General features: G+C 42.7%; 2 protein-coding genes across 18 annotated transcripts in view; one reads left to right on the top strand and one right to left on the bottom strand.

Moving 5' to 3' along the window:
• RBFOX2 (RNA binding fox-1 homolog 2) overlaps nt 1–20488 on the bottom strand; it is a 279715-nt gene that overhangs the window by 219587 nt on the left and 39640 nt on the right. The window lies entirely within an intron of this gene.
• LOC123843307 (large ribosomal subunit protein eL43-like) lies at nt 18016–18294 on the top strand. Its single transcript, XM_045872626.1, has one exon. It carries the CDS (start codon nt 18016–18018, stop codon nt 18292–18294), a length of 279 nt encoding a protein of 92 aa, XP_045728582.1.

Here is a 20488-nt window from a genome sequence, read left to right as displayed (position 1 = left end):
AAGAAAGAAAGAAAGAAAGAAAGAAAGAAAGAAAGAAAGAAAGAAAGAAAGAAAGAAAGAAAGAAAGAAGGAAGGAAGTAGAAGAGCCAAACTTAAGAAAGAGTCTCAGTGAGATAGGAATCAAATTATTATGACCCTTTATGAGAGATAAATTTAGGAAAATCAATTCTGGGATGAGAAGCTGAAGGGGTTAAACAAAAGAATAGTCATTAAACCAATTCAGATGAGCAGAGAGTTTTTAAACAAGAGTCATCGAGTTTTCTTTATTCTATTTTGTAAAAGCCTCAAAAAAGAATCATGCTACTCTTCCAAATATGTAGAACAGGAGGGAAAAGAACAAGTCTGCTCATTTTAGAGGTCAAAGGAGATGAGATGCTTCATAGCCTGGGTTTCTAAGCCTTAAGCATATTTTCTGAAATAATGCAAGAACCCATTAACAGAACTTAAGGGATGACCTCAAGCTAAAATAGTTTACTACCTTGTTCATGAGATAAAAGAAAAGAAGTCTATGACATTAAAACTCTTTTATCTAGAAAATTTTCAAAGTCAGTACTCTGACCCAAAATAACAGGTAAAGGCTTGACCAGCTAAGAATTAAGCTCTTCAGCAAGAACCATAATTTCCCATAGTATTCATTCATTCAACCAACTTTTATGATGTGTACACTTGCTATGGTCCCATAGTCTAGGGACCATGTATACAGTGTGAAAAAACTGACACAGTCCCTGCCCTCATGAAGTCTGTGGACAAATTGTGGACAAAAACACTATACCAAGTAAGTATCTAGTTACAAATCATGATAAACGTTAAAGAAAACTGAGGTAAATGCACTTTAAGTTAAAGGTAGCCTCCTTCAGCAGATGACATCCAACTAATGGAAAAACAATGAAAGGAGTCTTCCTGGTGATCCCAACCAAAGATGTTTGGTAGACTGAGCCCTAGCAATTCCAACTCACTCTTCCAATTTCTAAGATTGCCTCCACCTCCAATCTATCCCTTCATTCTGAATGTTGTCTCTGCTCAAGCCAATCAAGATTTCATGGTATGGCCTCCTTGAACTAGAAACTGCAATTGAGGGCCTCTCTCAGTACAGTACTGACAGTACCTGACAGTATTTACAGCAACTGTGCATCCCAAAGACCGCAGAGAGCTGCTCAGGCAAAGCGGAAGTCTCAAGAGCCCCTCATGCAATGTCCCTCCACGCTGCCACAGAAGATGAGCACAGGTGTCTATCTGCCTCTAAATCAGAACCTCTGCCTTTCTACCATTTCAAAAGCGGCTCTTGGGGCGCCTGGGTGGCTCAGTCGTTAAGCGTCTGCCTTTGGCTCGGGTCATGGTCTCAGGGTCCTGGGATCGAGCCCCGCATCGGGCTCCCTGCTCAGCAGGAAGCCTGCTTCTCCCTCTCCCACTCCCCCTGCTTATGTTCCCTCTCTCGCTGTGTCTCTCTCTGTCAAATAAATAAATAAAATCTTTAAAAAAAAAAAAAATGGCTCTTGTACAACTGCATGTTAATCTACAATTATCCCAGTAAAATTTTCAATTAAAAAAAAAGCAACTTTCAGAGCCTCAAAGCCTATGAACAGTAATTAAATGGTTCACCTTTCTTTCTCCAGTATCAGCTTTTTATATATTAGAGGCATGAAGTCAGCATGCCGAAAAAGGGAGGAAGATGACAATAAAAGTAAGTTTTAAATGATCTTAAAAAAATTTTAATCACTGCATTCCCCTTAGAAAAGAATTTTTTTCTGAGAAGAGTTTAGGACTTAGATATAACTCGGAGTGCGAGAGAACATATACCGCCTTTGGATCCAGAATATAATGGGTTGAAGCAGTCTCTGACGCTTACTGGTTGTGTGACACTGGGCAAGAGCATTTTTCTCCTCTGCAAATGGAGTTAAGGCCACCAAGTATTAAGTGAGGCAACAGGAGTCTGATACTTGGCAAATAATAGCCAAGACAAACACACCTTAGCTGCCTTCTCTCCTTCACGCCTAAAGGGGGATTTTAAAAAATAAAGGTAAGAAGGAAGATCCTACTGGTAAACTGAGAACGTTATTACAAGCAGCTGATGGTTAAAAAATACCAGGTAATTCTCCATTAGCTTCAATGCCATATTACTAAGACTCACTCATAAGAAGGGTGACTATGTGACCTAGCTTACGAAATCCCAATTTTACACTCTGACATTCCCACTAACATCAGAATATCCCAGAAATTCACGTATTTCCATTTCCCAACTATATCTCCCAGACAACCCCACTATCTAGAAACAGCACAAAAATTGTCCACCAGACAATATATTCCACACATATGACTCAAAAAAAAAAGTTATCACCATACTTACATGACGACAAAAGGGGCACTTCAGTGTCAGTATGGACAGGTCAGGAAAACAAACTTACGCTGCTGGAAATTTTATGTCTACATAGTATTTTTCAATATTCTATCTGAATAAATTCGCATTTATGCAACAACATGGATACAATAGCCAAATGGATCAGAAAAAAAACTATAAAGACCCAGATAAAACTCTGGGACCACATTCTGCAACCATCAGCTAGATCCAAAAAAAAAAATGAGATTCAAACACCAAGCATACCCTCAAGTCTAACAGGCATCTGCACGAAAATAGTCAAATTTATGCATAAAATATATCCCAAGCAGAGCCTGGAAGGCCCCTAAGAACGACTGTCGCTGCAGCAGAGCATCACCAAAAATCCTCTTTTAACCTATGCAGAGCACCTGCAATAGCTAAGAAGCTGGCCAAATTCAAGCAGACATCAGAGCACAGAAGGGATGATCCTGTGGCAACAATGCTGGGATCTGAGTGCAAAATACCTTTCTATTCTACTGGATTTAAAATCACCGTCAAACTCTCCCTTTGGCAAACAACCAGAAAGGGCCAGTGACACTCAGTTTATAATGTAAACAAACTACCCACTTGCAACATTCTGAACCTTTTGGAAAGAGTACAGGATTGGAGGGAAAAAGAGAGAATGAATGAACGGATGGATGGATGGATGGTGGCTTCATTTTCCAAGTCTGCTTCACATTCTCATGTTCCCGTTATCCACTGCCAGCAAATATCTCCCGGGTCCAGGAAAAAAGCCTTTCAGCATCTGCCTTTAATTTGGCCATTCTACCCTCCTCCTCCCTCCCCCCCCCCTTCTCCCTCTCCCCTGCTCCCAGCTCCCACCCCACAAGGAATAGGGAGGAACATACATACATATATACATAAAATGTTCCCTGCAAACAAATGGAGAAGAGATTAGAGAGGGAAGGGGACTAGGATGCGGAGGTAAACCCAGACAGGAGGAAAGGGCAGTTCACAGAATCAGGCACGAAGAGAACCCAAGATGGCTGCCCTTGAGCTCCAGCAGGCAGGGCTGTTTCTGATTAGGTGAGTACAATTGCAGAGCTGCACAGGAAGTGCTCAGGGGGCCCTTTTGGTCTGCCCTATCCCAAACACACTGAAAACCTTTGTACTGTAGCAGACCCATCTGGAATCAGTTAGTACCAAGCTTCTAGCAGGCCTTTCCTTTAAAAACATAAAATGAAATGAAAACTCCCTAAAACCACTATGCTGAGCTTTCCCGCCTACAACTTTCTCATCCCTTCCCCCCAAATCACCCTTCAGAGCACATTTCTCCATCTCCCATTCTGGGGTCACCTCAAACAAGAGTCCTATAAGAACATAAAGCATTCAGAGAGCTAGCATGCTCCCGGGGCCCAGGAACCCCCAGAAAATTACAGCATTTGTGCGACTAAAATACCTCTTTACACAATTTTGGGATGTTTTAAGCGTTATTTTTAGAAATGCAAAGTGGCCTACTTTTTTCTGCATTAAATGAAGCATATCCTTTATGAAACTTTTTCGTCTTGTAACATCAGAGTAGAAAGAGTAGAAAGAGAAACTGTTGGATAGCTCTCCTAGCATTCAAAAGGGAAAATGTTTTTCCACTCACATTCCTAAATTGCCAATATTTGCTTTTGCAGGAATTCGATTTTTACTGATGCTTTCTATAAAAAATAAAAAAAAAAACAAGACTTAAGACTTCTCTGGTAGTGTGGTAAATGCCTAGACCTAAGATCCAGGAGACCAGGAGAACAGTCTTGATGGCCATGAAGTACCCATGTGGTTAGGAATAAACCACTGAACACCTTTCTGGGTATGTTTTTTCACTGGCAAAATGTGGGGGTACAGCAGACTCCCTAAGATTATTTCCAGCACCACTACCTCCTCAAATTCCACAAAAATAAAGAGTACATACACAACTAGCCACCAGCTTCACCTAGGAATCAGCACTTCAAAGGAATTTTCTTACTACTCCCAAAGACCATACAGAAATGAGTTAGGTGTGTGGTGGCGGAGAATGGGCAGAGCCTGTCAGCTAAGTACACTTTATTTTTTTTAAAGATTTTATTTATTTATTTGACAGAGAGAGACACAGCGAGAGAGGGAACACAAGCAGGGGGAGTGGGAGAGGGAGAAGCAGGCTTCCCACTGAACAGCGAGCCTGATGTGGAGCTCGATCCCAGGACCCTGAGATCATGACCTGAGCCCAAGGCAGACACTTAACGACTGAGGCACCCAGGTGCCCCCAGCTGAGTACACTTTATAAGCCACATCCCCTGTGTTCATATTGCTTAGCGACAACATAACCAAGGCAGGGGATAAAATGTTTAAAGGCAAGTACCAGGCTAGTCATCTGGGCCCAGCAACCTAATCAGAGAAGTATAGCACAGAGACCTGGAGAATTCAATTCACAAAGAAACCACTGAAATACAACTCTGTTCTTTGTGCTTAGAAGCTTCTTATTTATTTAATTGATCTCAAAAATATTTATTGAATCTACCAAGAAGACCAGATTCTCTGGGGAATACAGAAAAAAAAAAAAAAAAAGAATTAGAAACTACCCCATCCTCAGGAAAAGAATCGTCTACTGGAGAGACACAGAGCTGTTAAAATATAATTTTAGTTCAGGACTTGGTAACAATGAGGTAATTTTAAAGTACTATGAGATCCCTGTCTGCTGCTTCCTCCGTGTGCTTCATTCTCTTATCTCTTACCTTCCTGCGTCTGTTAAACTCTTAAAAGGGTTCTAATAAATCTGAAAATTATCAAAATTATTTCACCATGAAATTTAAAGGCTGGCATTATAAACTGCCTAAACTTATCACAGGGCTCATTAAATGCTCAATACGTTTTTTTTTTTTTTTTTTAAAGATTGTATTTATTTTTTGACAGAGAGACAGCGAGAGAGGGAACACAAGCAGGGAGAGAGAGAGAAGCAAGCTTCCCGATGAGCAGGGAGCCTGACATGGGGCTCAATCCCAGGACCCTGGGATCATGACCTGAGCCGAAGGCAGACGCTTAACGACTGAGCCACCCAGGCGCCCCTCAATACATTTCTATCCACAGAGTGAGGGGCGGACCTACATACACCACCCCCCAGGCTGCAGCGGTCACCAGCGCAGGAGCACTGCAAACCGTCTCAAAACAGTTGTACCTATGGCAATCAGGAACAAATTCTTGACCCTAGGCTGGGTCCTAGGGATTAAGAACCAGCTGAGCAAGTAAAAGGTTCAGGATTAGAACTGCTATGTGTCCATCGCCTTGCCTTCAGCCACACCCTCAGCCACAACCAGAATGGCAGGCATTACTGCAGACCACACATAAGGAATTAGGCAAGAGGTCGGACCGTGCAATACCTGTCTTTATCGCAGGTCAAGGTGACTGATGTTTCCTTCATAACTAAAATTGGTCACCAATAGGAGTCTAGTTCTTAGAGGGTCTGTTTTGCCATTTCAGATCTGGGAGTGGAGAGAAAAACAATCCTATAAAACTGAGACCACTTTCTTTAATCTCATATCCTAGTTAACCTGAAGGATGAGTGGGCTCCTTTTCCTGCACCACTGCATATGGTGTCCCATTCTGGGTAAGCTCCCGAAAAACATAACCCTTCGGTGAGTTGAACCTCCCCCCTCCCTAAACTGGCAGGACTTCAAAGGCATTCAGAGAGAAGTAAGAGTCTCTGACATGGGACTCCAGAAACAGCAGGGTCACATTTCCTCCTGGAACGTGGAAAGCTGAACTGCAGGAGGTGCATCCCAGGAACCTGGCCCACCACTCCCTGAACACTAGCACATTTCAAATTAGGTACACAGAACCTGGCAGCTCGGCTGACTCCCAAACCAGCTCTAAACAAAACTGGACTGGTCAGGATTCTTCGTGGCAAAGAGCAGTAGAGGGGGCCAATCAAAACTCTCGGCCCTGCCAAAGAACTGCAGTCTTTTCCTTAAAGGGAAAATACTTCAAGGTACGGGTTCATGTGTGTGTAGCTGTGAGGAGAGAAAAGGAGGTTTTCGATTTTCAGAATTTCTGCCTTCAGTTAACTTAATTTCTGTAAATCCCGTCTCCCATATTTGTCCTCCTCTCGAACACCAGCATCACTGCAGGGTGTAATAAGAAGCAAGTGAGGACTCAGCAGAAAGCCAACCATAATCCAAGCATAATATCTGACCAAAGGAGGCACAGTGTGCCTCCTCATCTTAGGAGAGAACTGGGCTCCACCCTTCCTTACTGCTACCACTAGAGGGCAGTTTGGAGACTTATCCCAAAGATTCTTCTCGCCTCTCCCTATGCCTCTTTCCCTTTCTCTGACCCTGTCCCCCCCGCCCCCCCCATTCGGAACTCGGAGTCCACCGCAGGGCAACAACACACTATACAGTGATGCACAAGCATCTCAAGAGCAGAGACGTGGCCCGGTACAGGGCAGGGCTGCGCGAACGACTTGCAGCAATTCTGTTCGTAAAGTTCCAATCCATCACAGAATGGTACTTTTATAAAACGCCACAAAATTAATTACTAGAAAAAACTGAAATTTTAAGAAACAAAGACATACAAAATACAAGCCCAAGCTTGTTATCACTGGATTTGACACTCATAAAATTACTCTGTCAAATTGCTGTAAGAGTTTCTCAGTGCTCACAATCAGTTTCTGTACCTACCTTGTAGTGAACTGGTAAGAAACCACTGTGGAAGAATGCTGGTCTACACAGGACACCATGATTAGCCCCGACATAGTGAAAAGACACCAAGCTTTGGTGCCACACAGGCCCAGGGATGAATCCCAGTTATGACTTTGGACAGGTTATTTAATTTCTCTGAATCTCAATTTCTGCATGTATAAAACAGGAATGTGATATCACCAAATACTTTGCAAGGTTATGGAAGGATCAGGAAAATGTAATGGCAAGGAGCCTAACACAGTGCCTGAATTAGAGCAGGAATCCAATAAAATAATAACTATTATTATCAGGTTTTTCCAGATATTTCCTTTCACCATTCTCTTTTAATCCAAAGGCAATTCTAATTCCAGTAAATCCTAATCTTGAGAGTTAGTATTTTCATAGCTAATTATAACAGCAAAAGCCAGATCTATGATCTCTTGTTGTCTTTAGTATCCTTTCCCTTTGGGTGTCAGAAAGAACCGAACATTCTTGCTGTGCCAAAAATGCATTCCTATTTGATTTCTAGTGTTTTCTGTTTAACCCAAAATATATTCCAATTGGATTTATAGTCAAACTCTTACCAATCACCAATTCTGCTGTCATTCCAGTTTTGTTATGTTTTACTAAATATTGAGAAAATACAAGAAGAGTATTTACAAATTATGTGGAAGACATGCAGAATAACAAAAACAGGTCACCCTAGCTTAGTCAGAATTCTAGTTTTTCCCCCTGCCTCTTACGTGCTGAGGCCCTTCTTCACAGCTGTTCTCAAAGATCTGAATTTAAGTCCCAGCTCTGCGACTTCACACCCCCATAATCTTCAGAAAGTCACATCCCCTTGCAAAGCCTCTCTCTTCCTGCCAAATGAACCCCTGGCTAGATCTCATCTAGGTTCAACACTTTTAACACAATCCATGTTAAAGCTCCCCGGCCCCTCTCATGCTCCTTACCTTTCTATTGTGAACAGTTCTAGCAGCCATTCTCCCACCCTGGAACTGGCTACATTGGACTCTCCCACCAAAGACTCCTGCCACCACCATCACCCCTCGTATTTTTCCATCAGTCCTTCCTTTCTTTTCTCAACAAGTACCCTCAGTCAGTCACTGGGAGGAGGCAATTAAGTCCACCGGATCCTCCAGGATCTCCAACTCCCCTCAAGCCTAGAGTGATCCTCTTACCAAGATGACTCTTGGGTATTCACAGCATAAAGGCTATATGGAAAGCCCCAAAGAATCCAGTCCAACCTTTCTACATAACTATAACGTTATATAAAGAAGCTATATTTATAACTTAAAATGACACAATGGGAAAAAATATTTGTAAACACATAACTGATTAAGGACGAGAAACAAGAGTATATAAAGAACTCTCAAAACTCATTAAGATGGGGCGCCTGGGTGGCTCAGTTGGTTAAGCGACTGCCTTCGGCTCAGGTCATGATCCTGGAGTCCCGGGATCGAGTCCCACATCAGGCTCCCTGCTCAGCAGGGAGTCTGCTTCTCCCTCTGACCCTCCCCCCTCTCATGCTCTATCTCATTCCCTCTCTCAAATAAATAAATAAAATCTTAAAAAAAAAAAAAAACCTCATTAGGACAACAAACAACCCGACACCTGGGTGGCTCAGTCAGTTAAGCGTCTGCCTTCGGCTCGGGTCATGATCCCAGGTCCTGGGGTCGAGTCCCACATTGGGCTCCCTGCTCTGCAGGGAGCCTGCTTCTCCCTCTGCCCCTCCCCCACTCATTCTCTCTCTCTCTCTCTCTCTCTCTCTCTCTCAAATAAATAAAATCTTAAAAAAAAAGACAACAAACAACCCAACTTTTAAAATGAGCAAAAGGTTTAACAGACCATCAGAGATATGGATGGCAAATATGCAAATGAAAAGATGCTCAACACCATTAATATTTAGGGAAATAATTTTTTTTTTTTATTTGACAGAGAAAGACATAGCGAGAGCAAGAACACAAGCAGGGGAGTGGAGAGGGAAAAGCAGGCTTCCCGCGGAGCAGAAAGCCCGATGTGGGACTCGATCCCAGGACCCTGGGATCATGACCTGAGCCGAAGGCAGACACTTAATGACTGAGCCACCCAGGCGCCCTAGGGAAATAATATTTAAAGCCGCAAAGAGATACCATTACATACCTATGAGAAGGATTCAACATTTTTTTTTAATTGACAATACCAGATAATGGAAAGGATGTGGAGCGACTAGAACTTCTTCATACATTCAATGCTGATGGGAATGCAAAAATGGTAAGCCACTTTGGAAAACAGTTTGGCAGTTTCTTAAACATGCTTAAGATAAGACAGCAACCCTACTTGTAGGTATTTACCCAAAAGAAATGAAGACATATGCCCATACACACGAAGGAAGGAAGGAAGGAAGGAAGGAAGGAGAGAGAGAGAGAGAGAAAGAAAAGATAAGATGGGGCGCCTGGGTGGCTGGGAAATTGGTTACACCAAACAAATAAATGAAATAAGTAAATATGCTGAGGATAAAAGGAGCTAAGTTTTTTCCTACTTGAGAATATTTTACAAAACTGAAAAGAGGTTGGGCGCCTGGGTGGCTCAGGTGGTTAGGCGACTGCCTTCGGCTCAGGTCGTGATCCTGGAGTCCTGGGATCGAGTCGCGCATCGGGCTCCCTGCTCGGCGGGGAGTCTGCTTCTCCATCTGACCCTCCCCCCTCTCATGCTCTCGCTCTATCTCATTCTCTCTCTCAAATAAATAAATAAAATCTTTAAAAAAAAAAAAAAGAAAAGAAAATCTCTAAAAAAAAAAAAACTGAAAAGAGGTTGGCTGGATTTAAGATGGAGTTATTAAATGAATTCTAGTTTTATGATCTAAAACTCGTGGTTTTACAATGTAAAATCTATAACATACACACACACACACACAGATATACGCTCACATACATACAAACATTATATGTGTTTGCACATTCACCTAGAAATATAGAAATAGTCACAAATGTACATATATATGGCGTGTGTACATATATATATACACGTGTATTTTCTGTCTGCTGAGAGAGCCTAGAGGCAGGCAGTGACACCCCAGCAGCAATGTGTACACCTTCGCACCCAGATTTTGGTTTCTAATTACTATCCTCCATTTAAAAGAAGCCGGGCTCCTTGGAAATGGCCGATTCCAGGGCTAGAGCAGGAAAAGAACAAGATAAGCTTGGAAAATCTTGTGCCAGCAAATCAAGAAATGTCCCATAAATGATGGGGTCAAGCCAACAGAACAAAGGAGCCAGCATAAAGCAGTTCCCACTGGGGGCGCCTGGGTGGCTCAGTTGGTTAAGCGACTGCCTTCGGCTCAGGTCATGATCCTGGAGTCCCGGGGATCGAGTCCCGCATCGGGCTCCCTGCTCGGCAGGGAGCCTGCTTCTCCCTCTGACCCTCCCCCCTCTCATGTGCTCTCTGTCTCTCTCATTCTCTCTGTCTCAAATAAATAAATAAAATCTTTAAAAAAAAAAAAGCAGTTCCCACTGGCTAAACTGGGGACAGCTTAAGGATCAGAATGTAAAGTTACAACCTATTACAACCTATTGAATAAAATAGGAATCCATGAATCCCTGCTGACAGAAATAAACAAGCAAATGAGAAAACTTTTTTTTTTTTTAAGATTTTATTTATTTATTTGACAGAGAGACACAGCGAGAGAGGAACACAAGCAGGGGGAGTGGGAGAGGAAGAAGCAGGCTTCCCGCCGAGCAGGGAGCCCGACACGGGGCTCGATCCCAGGACGCTGGGATCATGACCTGAGCCGAAGGCAGACGCTTAACGACTGAGCCACCCAAGCACCCCGAGAAAACTCTTCTTTACAGTGGAATGCCAGCTAATAAATACAGACAGACTGACAGAAACAGAGAATCACCATCTGGAAACTATCCCAGGAAGGAGTTGTCAGTGGATGCTAAGGCTGTGAGGCAGAGGTCTGGTGAGCAACAGGATAGTGGTACAATCTCAGACTATCTTTGCACAACATAATAATCAATAACAAACAGAAAAATGATGAATTGAATCTGAAGAAATGTGGCAAACACCAACTTAACCAAGTGATCAAGGTTAGCATCCCTGGTAGTGGGACAGGTAGACCTCATTTGCCTCCAGGTGATACACTAAGGGCACAGCATATTCCTGACAAAAATGATACGACGGTTGTCATGAAGAAACAGATGGACCCAGATCTAGAACTTCAAAATGTCAAGGACATGAAAGAAAGGCAAAGAAGACTCAGAACTGTTCCAGACTGAAGGAGTCTGAGGAGACATGCAACTAAATGTAACACCTATCCCTAGAGAGGACCCTGGACCAAAACAGAAAAAAGACATTACCGGGACAGCTGGCAACATGTTCATGGGCTCTGTGGATGGATGGTGACAGTGCACCAATACCACTCTCCTCATGTGGAGAGCAGATCCAGGCTATGTAAGACAGTCCTATTGGGGGAATACACACTGAAGTGTTTCCCAGTGAAAGGATATCAGATCCGTGGCTTGCTCTCAAAATTTAGAAAATAACGATAAAGAGTGTGCATGTATACACACACATAAAGAGAGTGGACAGGGGCGCCTGGGTGGCTCAGTTGGTTAAGTGTCTGCCTTTGGCTCGGGTCATGATCTCAGGGTCCTGGGATCGAGCCCCACATCAGGCTCCCTGCTCAGCAGGGAGTCTGCTTCTCCCTCTCTCTCTGCCCCTCTTCCCTGCTCGTGCTCACTCTCTCGCTTGCACTGTCTCTCTCTCTCAATAAATAAAATCTTTTAAAAAAGAGAGAGAAAGTGGACAATGGAGCAAACACAATAAAATATTAACTGGGAAATCTGAGTAAAAGGAATATAGGTACTTTGAGAGTTTTTCTTCTATTTTGTGGGGTTTTTTATTTATTTTTATTTTTTTAGTTGTTCTGGCAACTCTTTTCTAATTGTGAAGTTATTTCAAAATAAATATTTGGGGAAAAATAGCCCTCCAGTGCCGGGAAGTGTGCAGGGCACAATTATCTTTATCTTCACAAAAAAGCTAATACTGAAGCTCAAAGTTAAAACCTGGTCGAAGGTCCTCCAGCTAACAAGTGCTGGACCCACTCTGACTGAGGTCTGCCAAATTTGAAAGCCTTCCCTCTTCTACTGCACCATACTACCTAGTTCCACAAACAGCTAACCACTGTGTACTGAGCGACATGCCAGCATGTGTGCTGACCACTGAGGACGTGAAATGAATCAGGCCATCCCTGCTCTCAAGGAAGTCAGCCTAATAGAGACAGACAGACTTGTAAAGTGATAAAGGGTTAAAAGTGCCATGGTTGGTCTTTACTTCCGTACGGAGGAAATGTTGGCCCTCACTCCATCATAAGTTCCGAGTGACCCATCAGAGGGTCACACTTTGCGATGTATAGGACAAATAGACCAATGGCCACAATGGAATGTATTTATTAAGTCATGTGAGTGAAAGGTCCCTGTCTAACACAAACACACACACACACACACACACACACACTCTTTCTCACTCACTCCTCTAAGGTCTAAACAGCCCTAAAGAAAATAAGGGGGTTGGGGGTAATACAAGGATATTTGAGGAGTCTCAAACTACTGTTCCCCTTAGGTTTATATCATCCCCAGAGGTAGTCGATATTTTGCTTAAAGGGGTCCTCTTCTAGAAAGTAGTGGTTGTGATGGGATTAAGACTGTTTGGCCCAATTGCGACACTGGATTCCTGCCAGAAGTCATACGCTTAATTTCTAGTGGCTTTCTCCTCAAAGCAGAAAAATAACTACTATGCATGAAAAACAGCAAAGGTCTGAAGCTCTACCAACGCATCAAGAATCAGGTTTACTTGGCTCCCTGCTTCAATGACTCTAAAAGCCAAATTTACCCCCAGAGGAAGTAGGTTTTACCATCAATTATGTGTAAATTAAGTGGTTTTTTTCTGGTTATAAACCAACTGGGGACAGGCGGGATGCAGTGCCTCTTGGTGTTGTCCTGAGTTTTGCAGGTAGCTTAGGTTCAGACCCTACATCACTTCAGGGAAGGGAAGGAGGCAGCACAGGATACACAGCGGTAACACAATAGCACACGTGACCACCACTGTCTCCAGAAAATACAGTTTCGCAAGGGAGACAGACAAAGAGTGCTACGGAACATCACAGAAAGAATACCTCTGGACTGGAGTGAGAACAGGGAAAGGTTTCCTTAAAAATGGAACACCAAATAGCTGAGATCTAAATAACAGTAGAGTATTAACCTAAATTTGCCAGGTTTATGAATTCATGTGTGTTTTACTTGATGGAAAATTTTCTGAGCAGACAGGTAAAAAGCCATACAAGAAAAGATGTCCAAAGGCAAGAAGGGGGAAAGAAACAGCAAGTGATTCACCTTGCTGGGACATAAATACCAGGAAAGAAGCCTGTGGAAGGCCTTTAGTAGTGGAATAATAAATGTTTAATTGTCACAACAACTCAGTGATAGCTATTATTAGCTCCAGTTTACTGATGAGAAAAGTGGCCTGGACAAGGTCACACAACAAAGAAATGGCAGATTGGGGGCTCCTGGGTGGCTCAGTCGGTTAAGTGTGTGACTCATGATTTCGGCTCAGGGTCATGAGATCAAGCCCCACGTCAGGCTCTGTCCTCAGCGGGGAGTCTGCCTGAGATTTTCTCTCCCTCTCCCCCAACTCATGCTTTAAATAAATAAATAAATAAAATCTTAAAAAAAAAAAAAAAAAAGCAGATCAGCAATAAAACCCATCCTCTTTCTGTTTCACTCCCCTCAGTTTTACCCAGAACATGACTAGGATTTGTCAGATTCCCAGACAAATCACCTTTTCCCTGGATAGCCAACCCTTGGTATCTAACACTTTTGAAATCCAAACACTCACCGAAGTTAATTTTAGCTCCATTTAGAAGTCAATCCCTCACTAAAATTTGGTGTACTCATTTTTTTTAATGTTTTCACCAATGTGGATTTCAATAACAACAAAAAATTGTTTTCCCCTGATGCTGCAGAGGCCCCAAAAATTTATGGCAGCACTAAGACGACAGCCCACACAGAAGTCCTTGTACGCTCTGTAATGCACAACACATCAGCATCGACTTTAGCTGGCAGCAGGGAGAGACAGAAGTTGGGACCCCACAATTATCCCTGTAAAGAAGCACACGAAAGGGAATGCAGGAATAAGAGCTACAATAATGGTAACACAAATAGCCATCTGTACTTATAGCCAGTCATGCCAAGAGCTTTTAAACACCCACATCCCTAATGCCTCCCTCTCCCCGCCATGCAGGTGGGCCCATTCCTCTCCATTCTTCTCCAACCCACATAATTCCAGAGGAAGAGATAATCCGCTGCCAGGAGTAGGAAGCAAAGAAAGCTGCTGTACTTTTGCACACAAAAGACGACAGAGGAAGGGTCCTAACTCCCTTCCCTGTGTTCTATCCATTAAGCCAGTATTTCCCTATTTCTTCCATTGTCTGAACATACAGAAATGTCGCTCCTGTTACAACCCCCAGGTCCCTGCCACCCACGCTGCCCAGGCTGGATTAGGTGCCCTCTCCCACCCATCTCATCGCTCACTCACCTTTCCCCCTGCACTCACCACACTGCACCTCTCCTCAGCATCAGTCTCCCCCCTCTATACTGAGAGCTCCCAAGGACAGGGACTGTCTGCCTCCCTCCACATCCTCAACAACCAGCACAGTGCTAGGCATTGAGGCGCTGAGAAGGGTCATGTGGCGCACACAAGAACTGCAGAATAAAACGGGAAGTGGGCAGTGGGAGAGGAAATGGTTGGAGAGTAATCTGAGGCCTGAGGATCCAGGATATCTAAATAGAAATCATGGTACAGCCTCTAGACTGGACCAATATGTTGAGTGCAACATTTACATTTAAAAAAATCGTTTAAAAAAAAAAAATCGTTTAACAGTCGCTAATAGATTTGTAACAAAAGTGAAAGCTGAGAGTATCATGAAAAAATTAAAAACTAACCACAGTTATTATTAGTGTTATGTCCCCCAAAGCAGGACAGCAGTGAGGAGTGCAATAGTCTACAAGGTACCACAGCCCTCCCACCCAGCTCCCGTTCTCACAAACAGCTCTTCACCAGTGGCTCTTTTTTTTTTTTCTTTTTTTCTTTTCTTTTTCTGGAAACTTTTTTTGCCTCCCACATCCCCTTCCCCTTCCCCTCTCCACTCTCCCAACAACCTCCCAGAGAAAACAATGAATATGTGCAATAGCCAAGAACGCTCAGAAAGACACGGCCCCGGTTCTCCGAAGTTCATCCTGACAGCTGCGGGCATAAGGAGCACTTTGTTCCCAATTTAGCAGACTTCAGCTGGGTGACAAATGTGGCCAGGAACTCCTCAACAAGGTGCTGGGAACAATGGAGGATCTCAAAACCGTTCTTGGATGCCACACTTCCCCATCTGCCTGCAGCTCTACAACGGCAAGGCTTCTAGCAGGTTCTTCTCGGACTCTAACCCTACACTTCCTCCCCAGGGACATCCACTCTCCACTCCTCCTTACCAAGGGTACTTGTCAAAACCCCACAGAACCTGACAGAAAGGTAAAACAGGGAAAAGGGTGTGATAAGGTCCTGGGATTCTTTCAATTTAAACCCTTAGCTGTACTTTTTCTTGGGTTGTTTTTTTTTTCTACTGAAGAAAACTACATAATTACTAAGAGGTGCTGATCTTTACCAAGATTTTACTTGCAATCACTGCAATATGATGTCAAAGCTGAAAGGAACCTCAGAAAAAATTTCATCATATCCCCACATTTCACAGATGAGAAGTTAGAGAACTGCCTAACTAGTTGCACAAAGAAATCCCTAGAATGTCAGATCCTAAATGGCAAGAGTTGTATCTAATCCATCTCCAGAGTCCAACACAGTGTACAGCACTTAATAAATGGTTGGTAAACTGAACTAAATGAACATAACTAATAGTGGAAAATCTAGGACTATGACCCACAATGTTTTACTTCAAGAACAGTGTTTAGGGATGCCTGGATGGCTCAGTCAGTTAAGCGTCTACCTTCGGCTCATGGAATCAGGTCATGATTCCAGGGTCCTAGAATCGAGCGCCGCATCAGGCTCCTTGGTCGGCGGAGAGCCTGCTTCTCCCTCTGCCTTCTGCTCCCCCTGCTTGTGCCCCATCACTCTTGCTCTCTCTCTGACAAATAAAATCTTAAAAAAAAAAAAGTGTTTTTTCATCACATGTGACTAAAAAGCTGGGATCTCTGAATGATAATTCATGGGGGGGACAGCATACCCCATAGAATTCAGACTCTCTCCCTCCTCAACTAGGTATACTTCCTTTATCTCTGACACCACCTATAATTCCAAGCTCTAAAAATCATACATTTCTGAATTGATTTCCTAAAATACCCCTTCTCTCACACTCAGATCTTTTAATAACTCTCTTCAATTACTTTTTTCCCCAAGTTTTTATTTAAATTCCAGTTAATTAACATACAGTGTAATATTAGTTTCCATGCACAATGTAGTGATTCAACACTTCCATACAACACCTGGTGCTCGTCAAGACAAGTGTGCTCCTGAATCCCAATCACCCATTTCACCGATCCCCCTGCCCACCTCCTCTCTGGTAACCATCAGTTTGTTCTCTACAGTTAAGAATCTGTTTCTTGGTTTGCCTTTCCTCCCTCTCCCCGAATGTTCATCTGTTTTGTTTCTTAAATTCCACATATGAATGAAATCGTATGGTATTCATCTTGCTCTGGTCTTCAATTACTTTCTTAATGATTGTCCTCTTTGGGTTCCCTCCTTGTACTTCAACTTACCGCGAACTACAACTATCTCCCTTCCCTTGTGTTTCCCTAAGTCAATGGTTCTGAACCTTGGCTGCGTACTGGAATCATCTGGGGAAGTTTAAAAAAATATGAATTCCTGGGTCCTACTACCAGAGTTCCTGACTTAACTGGCCTAGGTGGGGAATGGCCAAGAAATGAAATTTTTAAAAACTCCCTAGGGGATTCTAATACACAGCTCACTTATGTTGACAGCCTCTGCCCGGATACCCTCAGAAATTCACCGATTGGTCCATTATATACCCTAAAGATAACCTGTTCTGGATTTGCAAAATACCAGACTGAAGGCACATTAGAATCACACCCTTAATTTACATCTGTCATATAATAAACTACTTTAGTAAATATGCCAGTGAAGTTCTATAAATCAGTAATTATAATGAATGGCCAGTATCCCACTAAAAGACTATGGAGGAGAGGGAAAAAGTTACACTGGAGTTTTTGACTCAGAAACACATTTAGTTTACGTGGTTTTTTTTACCAAGGATCCAGAGTCCTTCAAATCCATATGGTCTTTCTGTTATCAAAAACAGCTTTTTGTGGCCAACCCCAAAGAAGCACAAGAACATACCATTTATTTTCATGACTCTGTTCATACCAGTATTTCTGTCTGAAACACCCTTCTCCTGTCTGCATGGAAAACTCCTATTCGTCCTTCAAAGCCCAGTTCAATCTATTGCCCCCTTTAGTTATTCATTCATCAAAAACAGAATCTACTCAGTGTCAGGGATTTTTTCCAGGCAATGGAGATATAACACTTTTTTCCAGGCAATGGAGATATAACACATATCAAATGGAGAATTTGATATGAACAGCAGGATACAAGACCTAGTCACTGGTCTCACAGTGCTTACATTCTACTTAGGAAGCCAGACAGTAAACAAGGAGGCAAATTAAAATAATTCCAAATGGTGGTTAAGTGATATAAAGAAGATAAAGCAATCTAACAGTACAGAGTAATGGTAGATAGTAACTTTCCCCAAAGGCAGACTCATTTGGTATTTCGAGACTGAATCAAGAACAGGGGGGTTTACCGTATTCCTTTTACATTCCCAGCATTCAGTCTTAGTACCTACACAATGAATATTTTGAATGAATAGAAAACATACTGGTAAGAAAAGAACTTGTTTAAAAAAAAAAACCTGCAACCTCTCTGGGCTCAGACCTAGTTTGCGGCGACATGGCTAAACGCACAAAGAAGGTCGGAATTGTGGGCGAATACGGGACCTGTTATGGTGCTTCCCTCAGGAAAATGGCGAAGAAGATTGAAATAAGCCAGCATGCCAAGTACACCTGCTCCTTCTGTGGCAAAACCAAGATGAAAAGACGAGGGGTGGGGATCTGGCATTGTGACTCCTGCATGAAAACCGTCGCTGGTGGCGCCTGGACCTACACCACCACTTCTGCCATCACAGTAAAGTTGGCCATCAGAAGACTGAAGGAATTGAAAGACCAGTAGAAGCTCCACCATTTAAAACATTGCTAGCCTACAATAAATGAGTTAATTTATGTAACAAAAAAAAAAGGCCTGCAGAAATAATCATCATAATCAATTAAGAGTCAAGAAGCACGAATCCTCACCTAAGTTTTTCCCACTACCTATAAGATTTGGGACCAATCTCTTTCTCTCCTCTGTAAAATAAGTAGACTGGTTTAGAGCAGGACTATACTGCTCACCAGAGGTAAATAAAAAATGAAGTGCACAGGCAGAGGCCGTGTGGTATTGGAGCAAACAGGTTCCTATAGGGAAGAGCCACTGTGCGGATTCGAGAAAGTCCACCCCGGAGGAATGCAGGCCCCCTGTTGCCCTGAAAAGCCAAGAATGTGGATTTCATGTGTGTTCTCCCAGTGTTTAAATATTAAATCCACATGCCTTCAAAATACTGTGTACGCCAAACAAAACCCCATGTGTAAGGGCCAGACCACAGGTCTCCAGTTTGTAGCCTCTAGACTAGACCATTCTAAGCCCTTCTAGTCCTGACAGGGCTCTTCAAGGAGATACCTTCTTAAAAACACTGAAGAGACAACAGGATTAGAGAACAAAAAGTGAAAAGCACAGTCTCTGTCCCCAATGTTCCAATCAGATCACAGAAGACTCTTCATAATTCTTCAGGCAGTAACTTCTTGTTGCCCAGAAAGAATATTGTGTGTCCTGGACAATAAAAAATCAATCCCAACCTCTCCTTTAGATTATACAAGCAGTAAGTCCATTATATTTTTAGTGATCTGGAGTGAACGTTTGTGCTTTTGCCCACGTGTGCTTAATAAATATTCCTCTCCTAGGCAATCAGGAAGGCTTCAACAGAGGCACAACTCATGTGCACGCACACACACACACACACACACCCCACAAAGCAAGGAAATCAATTATGCTGAAGACTGGCAAGATGCCCCAAAGACACAGCAGGAATTTGATATGAACAGCAGGATGAGGAAGAGAATGAATAATTCAGACTCCCTGATTCACTTAACAAAGTTCTGTCAAGCACAAGCTTGTGGGCTGAGCTCCCTCATCTAAAAGGCTACGCTCCCTCACTGAATGGAAAGCTGACATTGCCTGTCCTGAAGGTGGGAGAAAGAAGAAATGACAAACTTGCACCGAGAATAAGTCAAGTTCTTTTCCCGAGAGCCAATTCATCATAAAGGACCAAATCTGACAACAGATGATGTTTTCTTACCATCATTAGCAGAGAAAAAGAACATGCATATTTTATTTATGTCCACCCTTTAAGAAGGCCTCCATTAGACTACAAAGCCAAAGTAAACAAGATAATGGGAAAGGTGAAAGAACAGTATCAGCCAGAATAGCTAAAACTATACAGACATCTTCCCAACCCCTACTGTCCTCCTTCCAAGGTTGAAGCAAGTTACCAACACTATCTTTAAACTAGCAATGATGACTGATTTATCAACTATTCATAAAATGCTTAACCTAAATTCTACATTTTTTTTTTATTTTTACACAGGCAATTCTGAAAACAGATTCAGATCCTGAGAATTAATCAGTCCTTATAAACTCAGTCTGTTGGAAACCAGGGTTTTGTGTGTGTGTGTGTGTGTGTGTATGTGTGTATACATATATATATGTGTGTATATATAATAAAAAAAACAAAAAAAAACAGAGCTGCTACATGAACAGCCTAGGGAAGAAAAAGAAATGTGAACCAACTAACCTGTTTTCTTGTGTCTCTATGATAGGGTTGGTGTTTTATCTTCCGTTTTTGGTTTTCAATGACAAGAGTGAAATATTTGTTATCATTCAACATTTAAATCACTCAAATCTATGGTACTCACTGATGCAAGTAATTCCTTCAGTTTCACATCTGTGACATGTTACTTGTAAACCACATACCAAGAATGCATTAACTCCTGAGGGTCCTAATACTAAAATTGTGTTGATACAAAAATCAACACAATTGAACACTAAGGCTGTGAAGACAGAGTCTCTATACAATAAATAGATCCCAAGGGGCATCTGGGTGGCTCAGCGAGTTAAGCATCTGCCTTCGACTCAAGTCGTGATCTCGGGGTCCCGGGATCGAGCCCAGCATCAGGCTTCCTGCTCAGCGAAGAGTCTGCTTCTCCCTCTCCTTCTGCTCCTCCACCCCCTCCCCGCTCCCTGCTCATTCGCACACACTTGGTCTCTCTAATAA

This window comes from Mirounga angustirostris, unplaced genomic scaffold (assembly GCF_029215605.1).
Source record: "Mirounga angustirostris isolate CCGP_5_RB_7025 unplaced genomic scaffold, mMirAng1.0.hap1 SCAF_5, whole genome shotgun sequence".
NCBI classification, from domain to species: domain Eukaryota; kingdom Metazoa; phylum Chordata; class Mammalia; order Carnivora; family Phocidae; genus Mirounga; species Mirounga angustirostris.
This window is presented reverse-complemented; position numbering and strand designations above follow the sequence as displayed.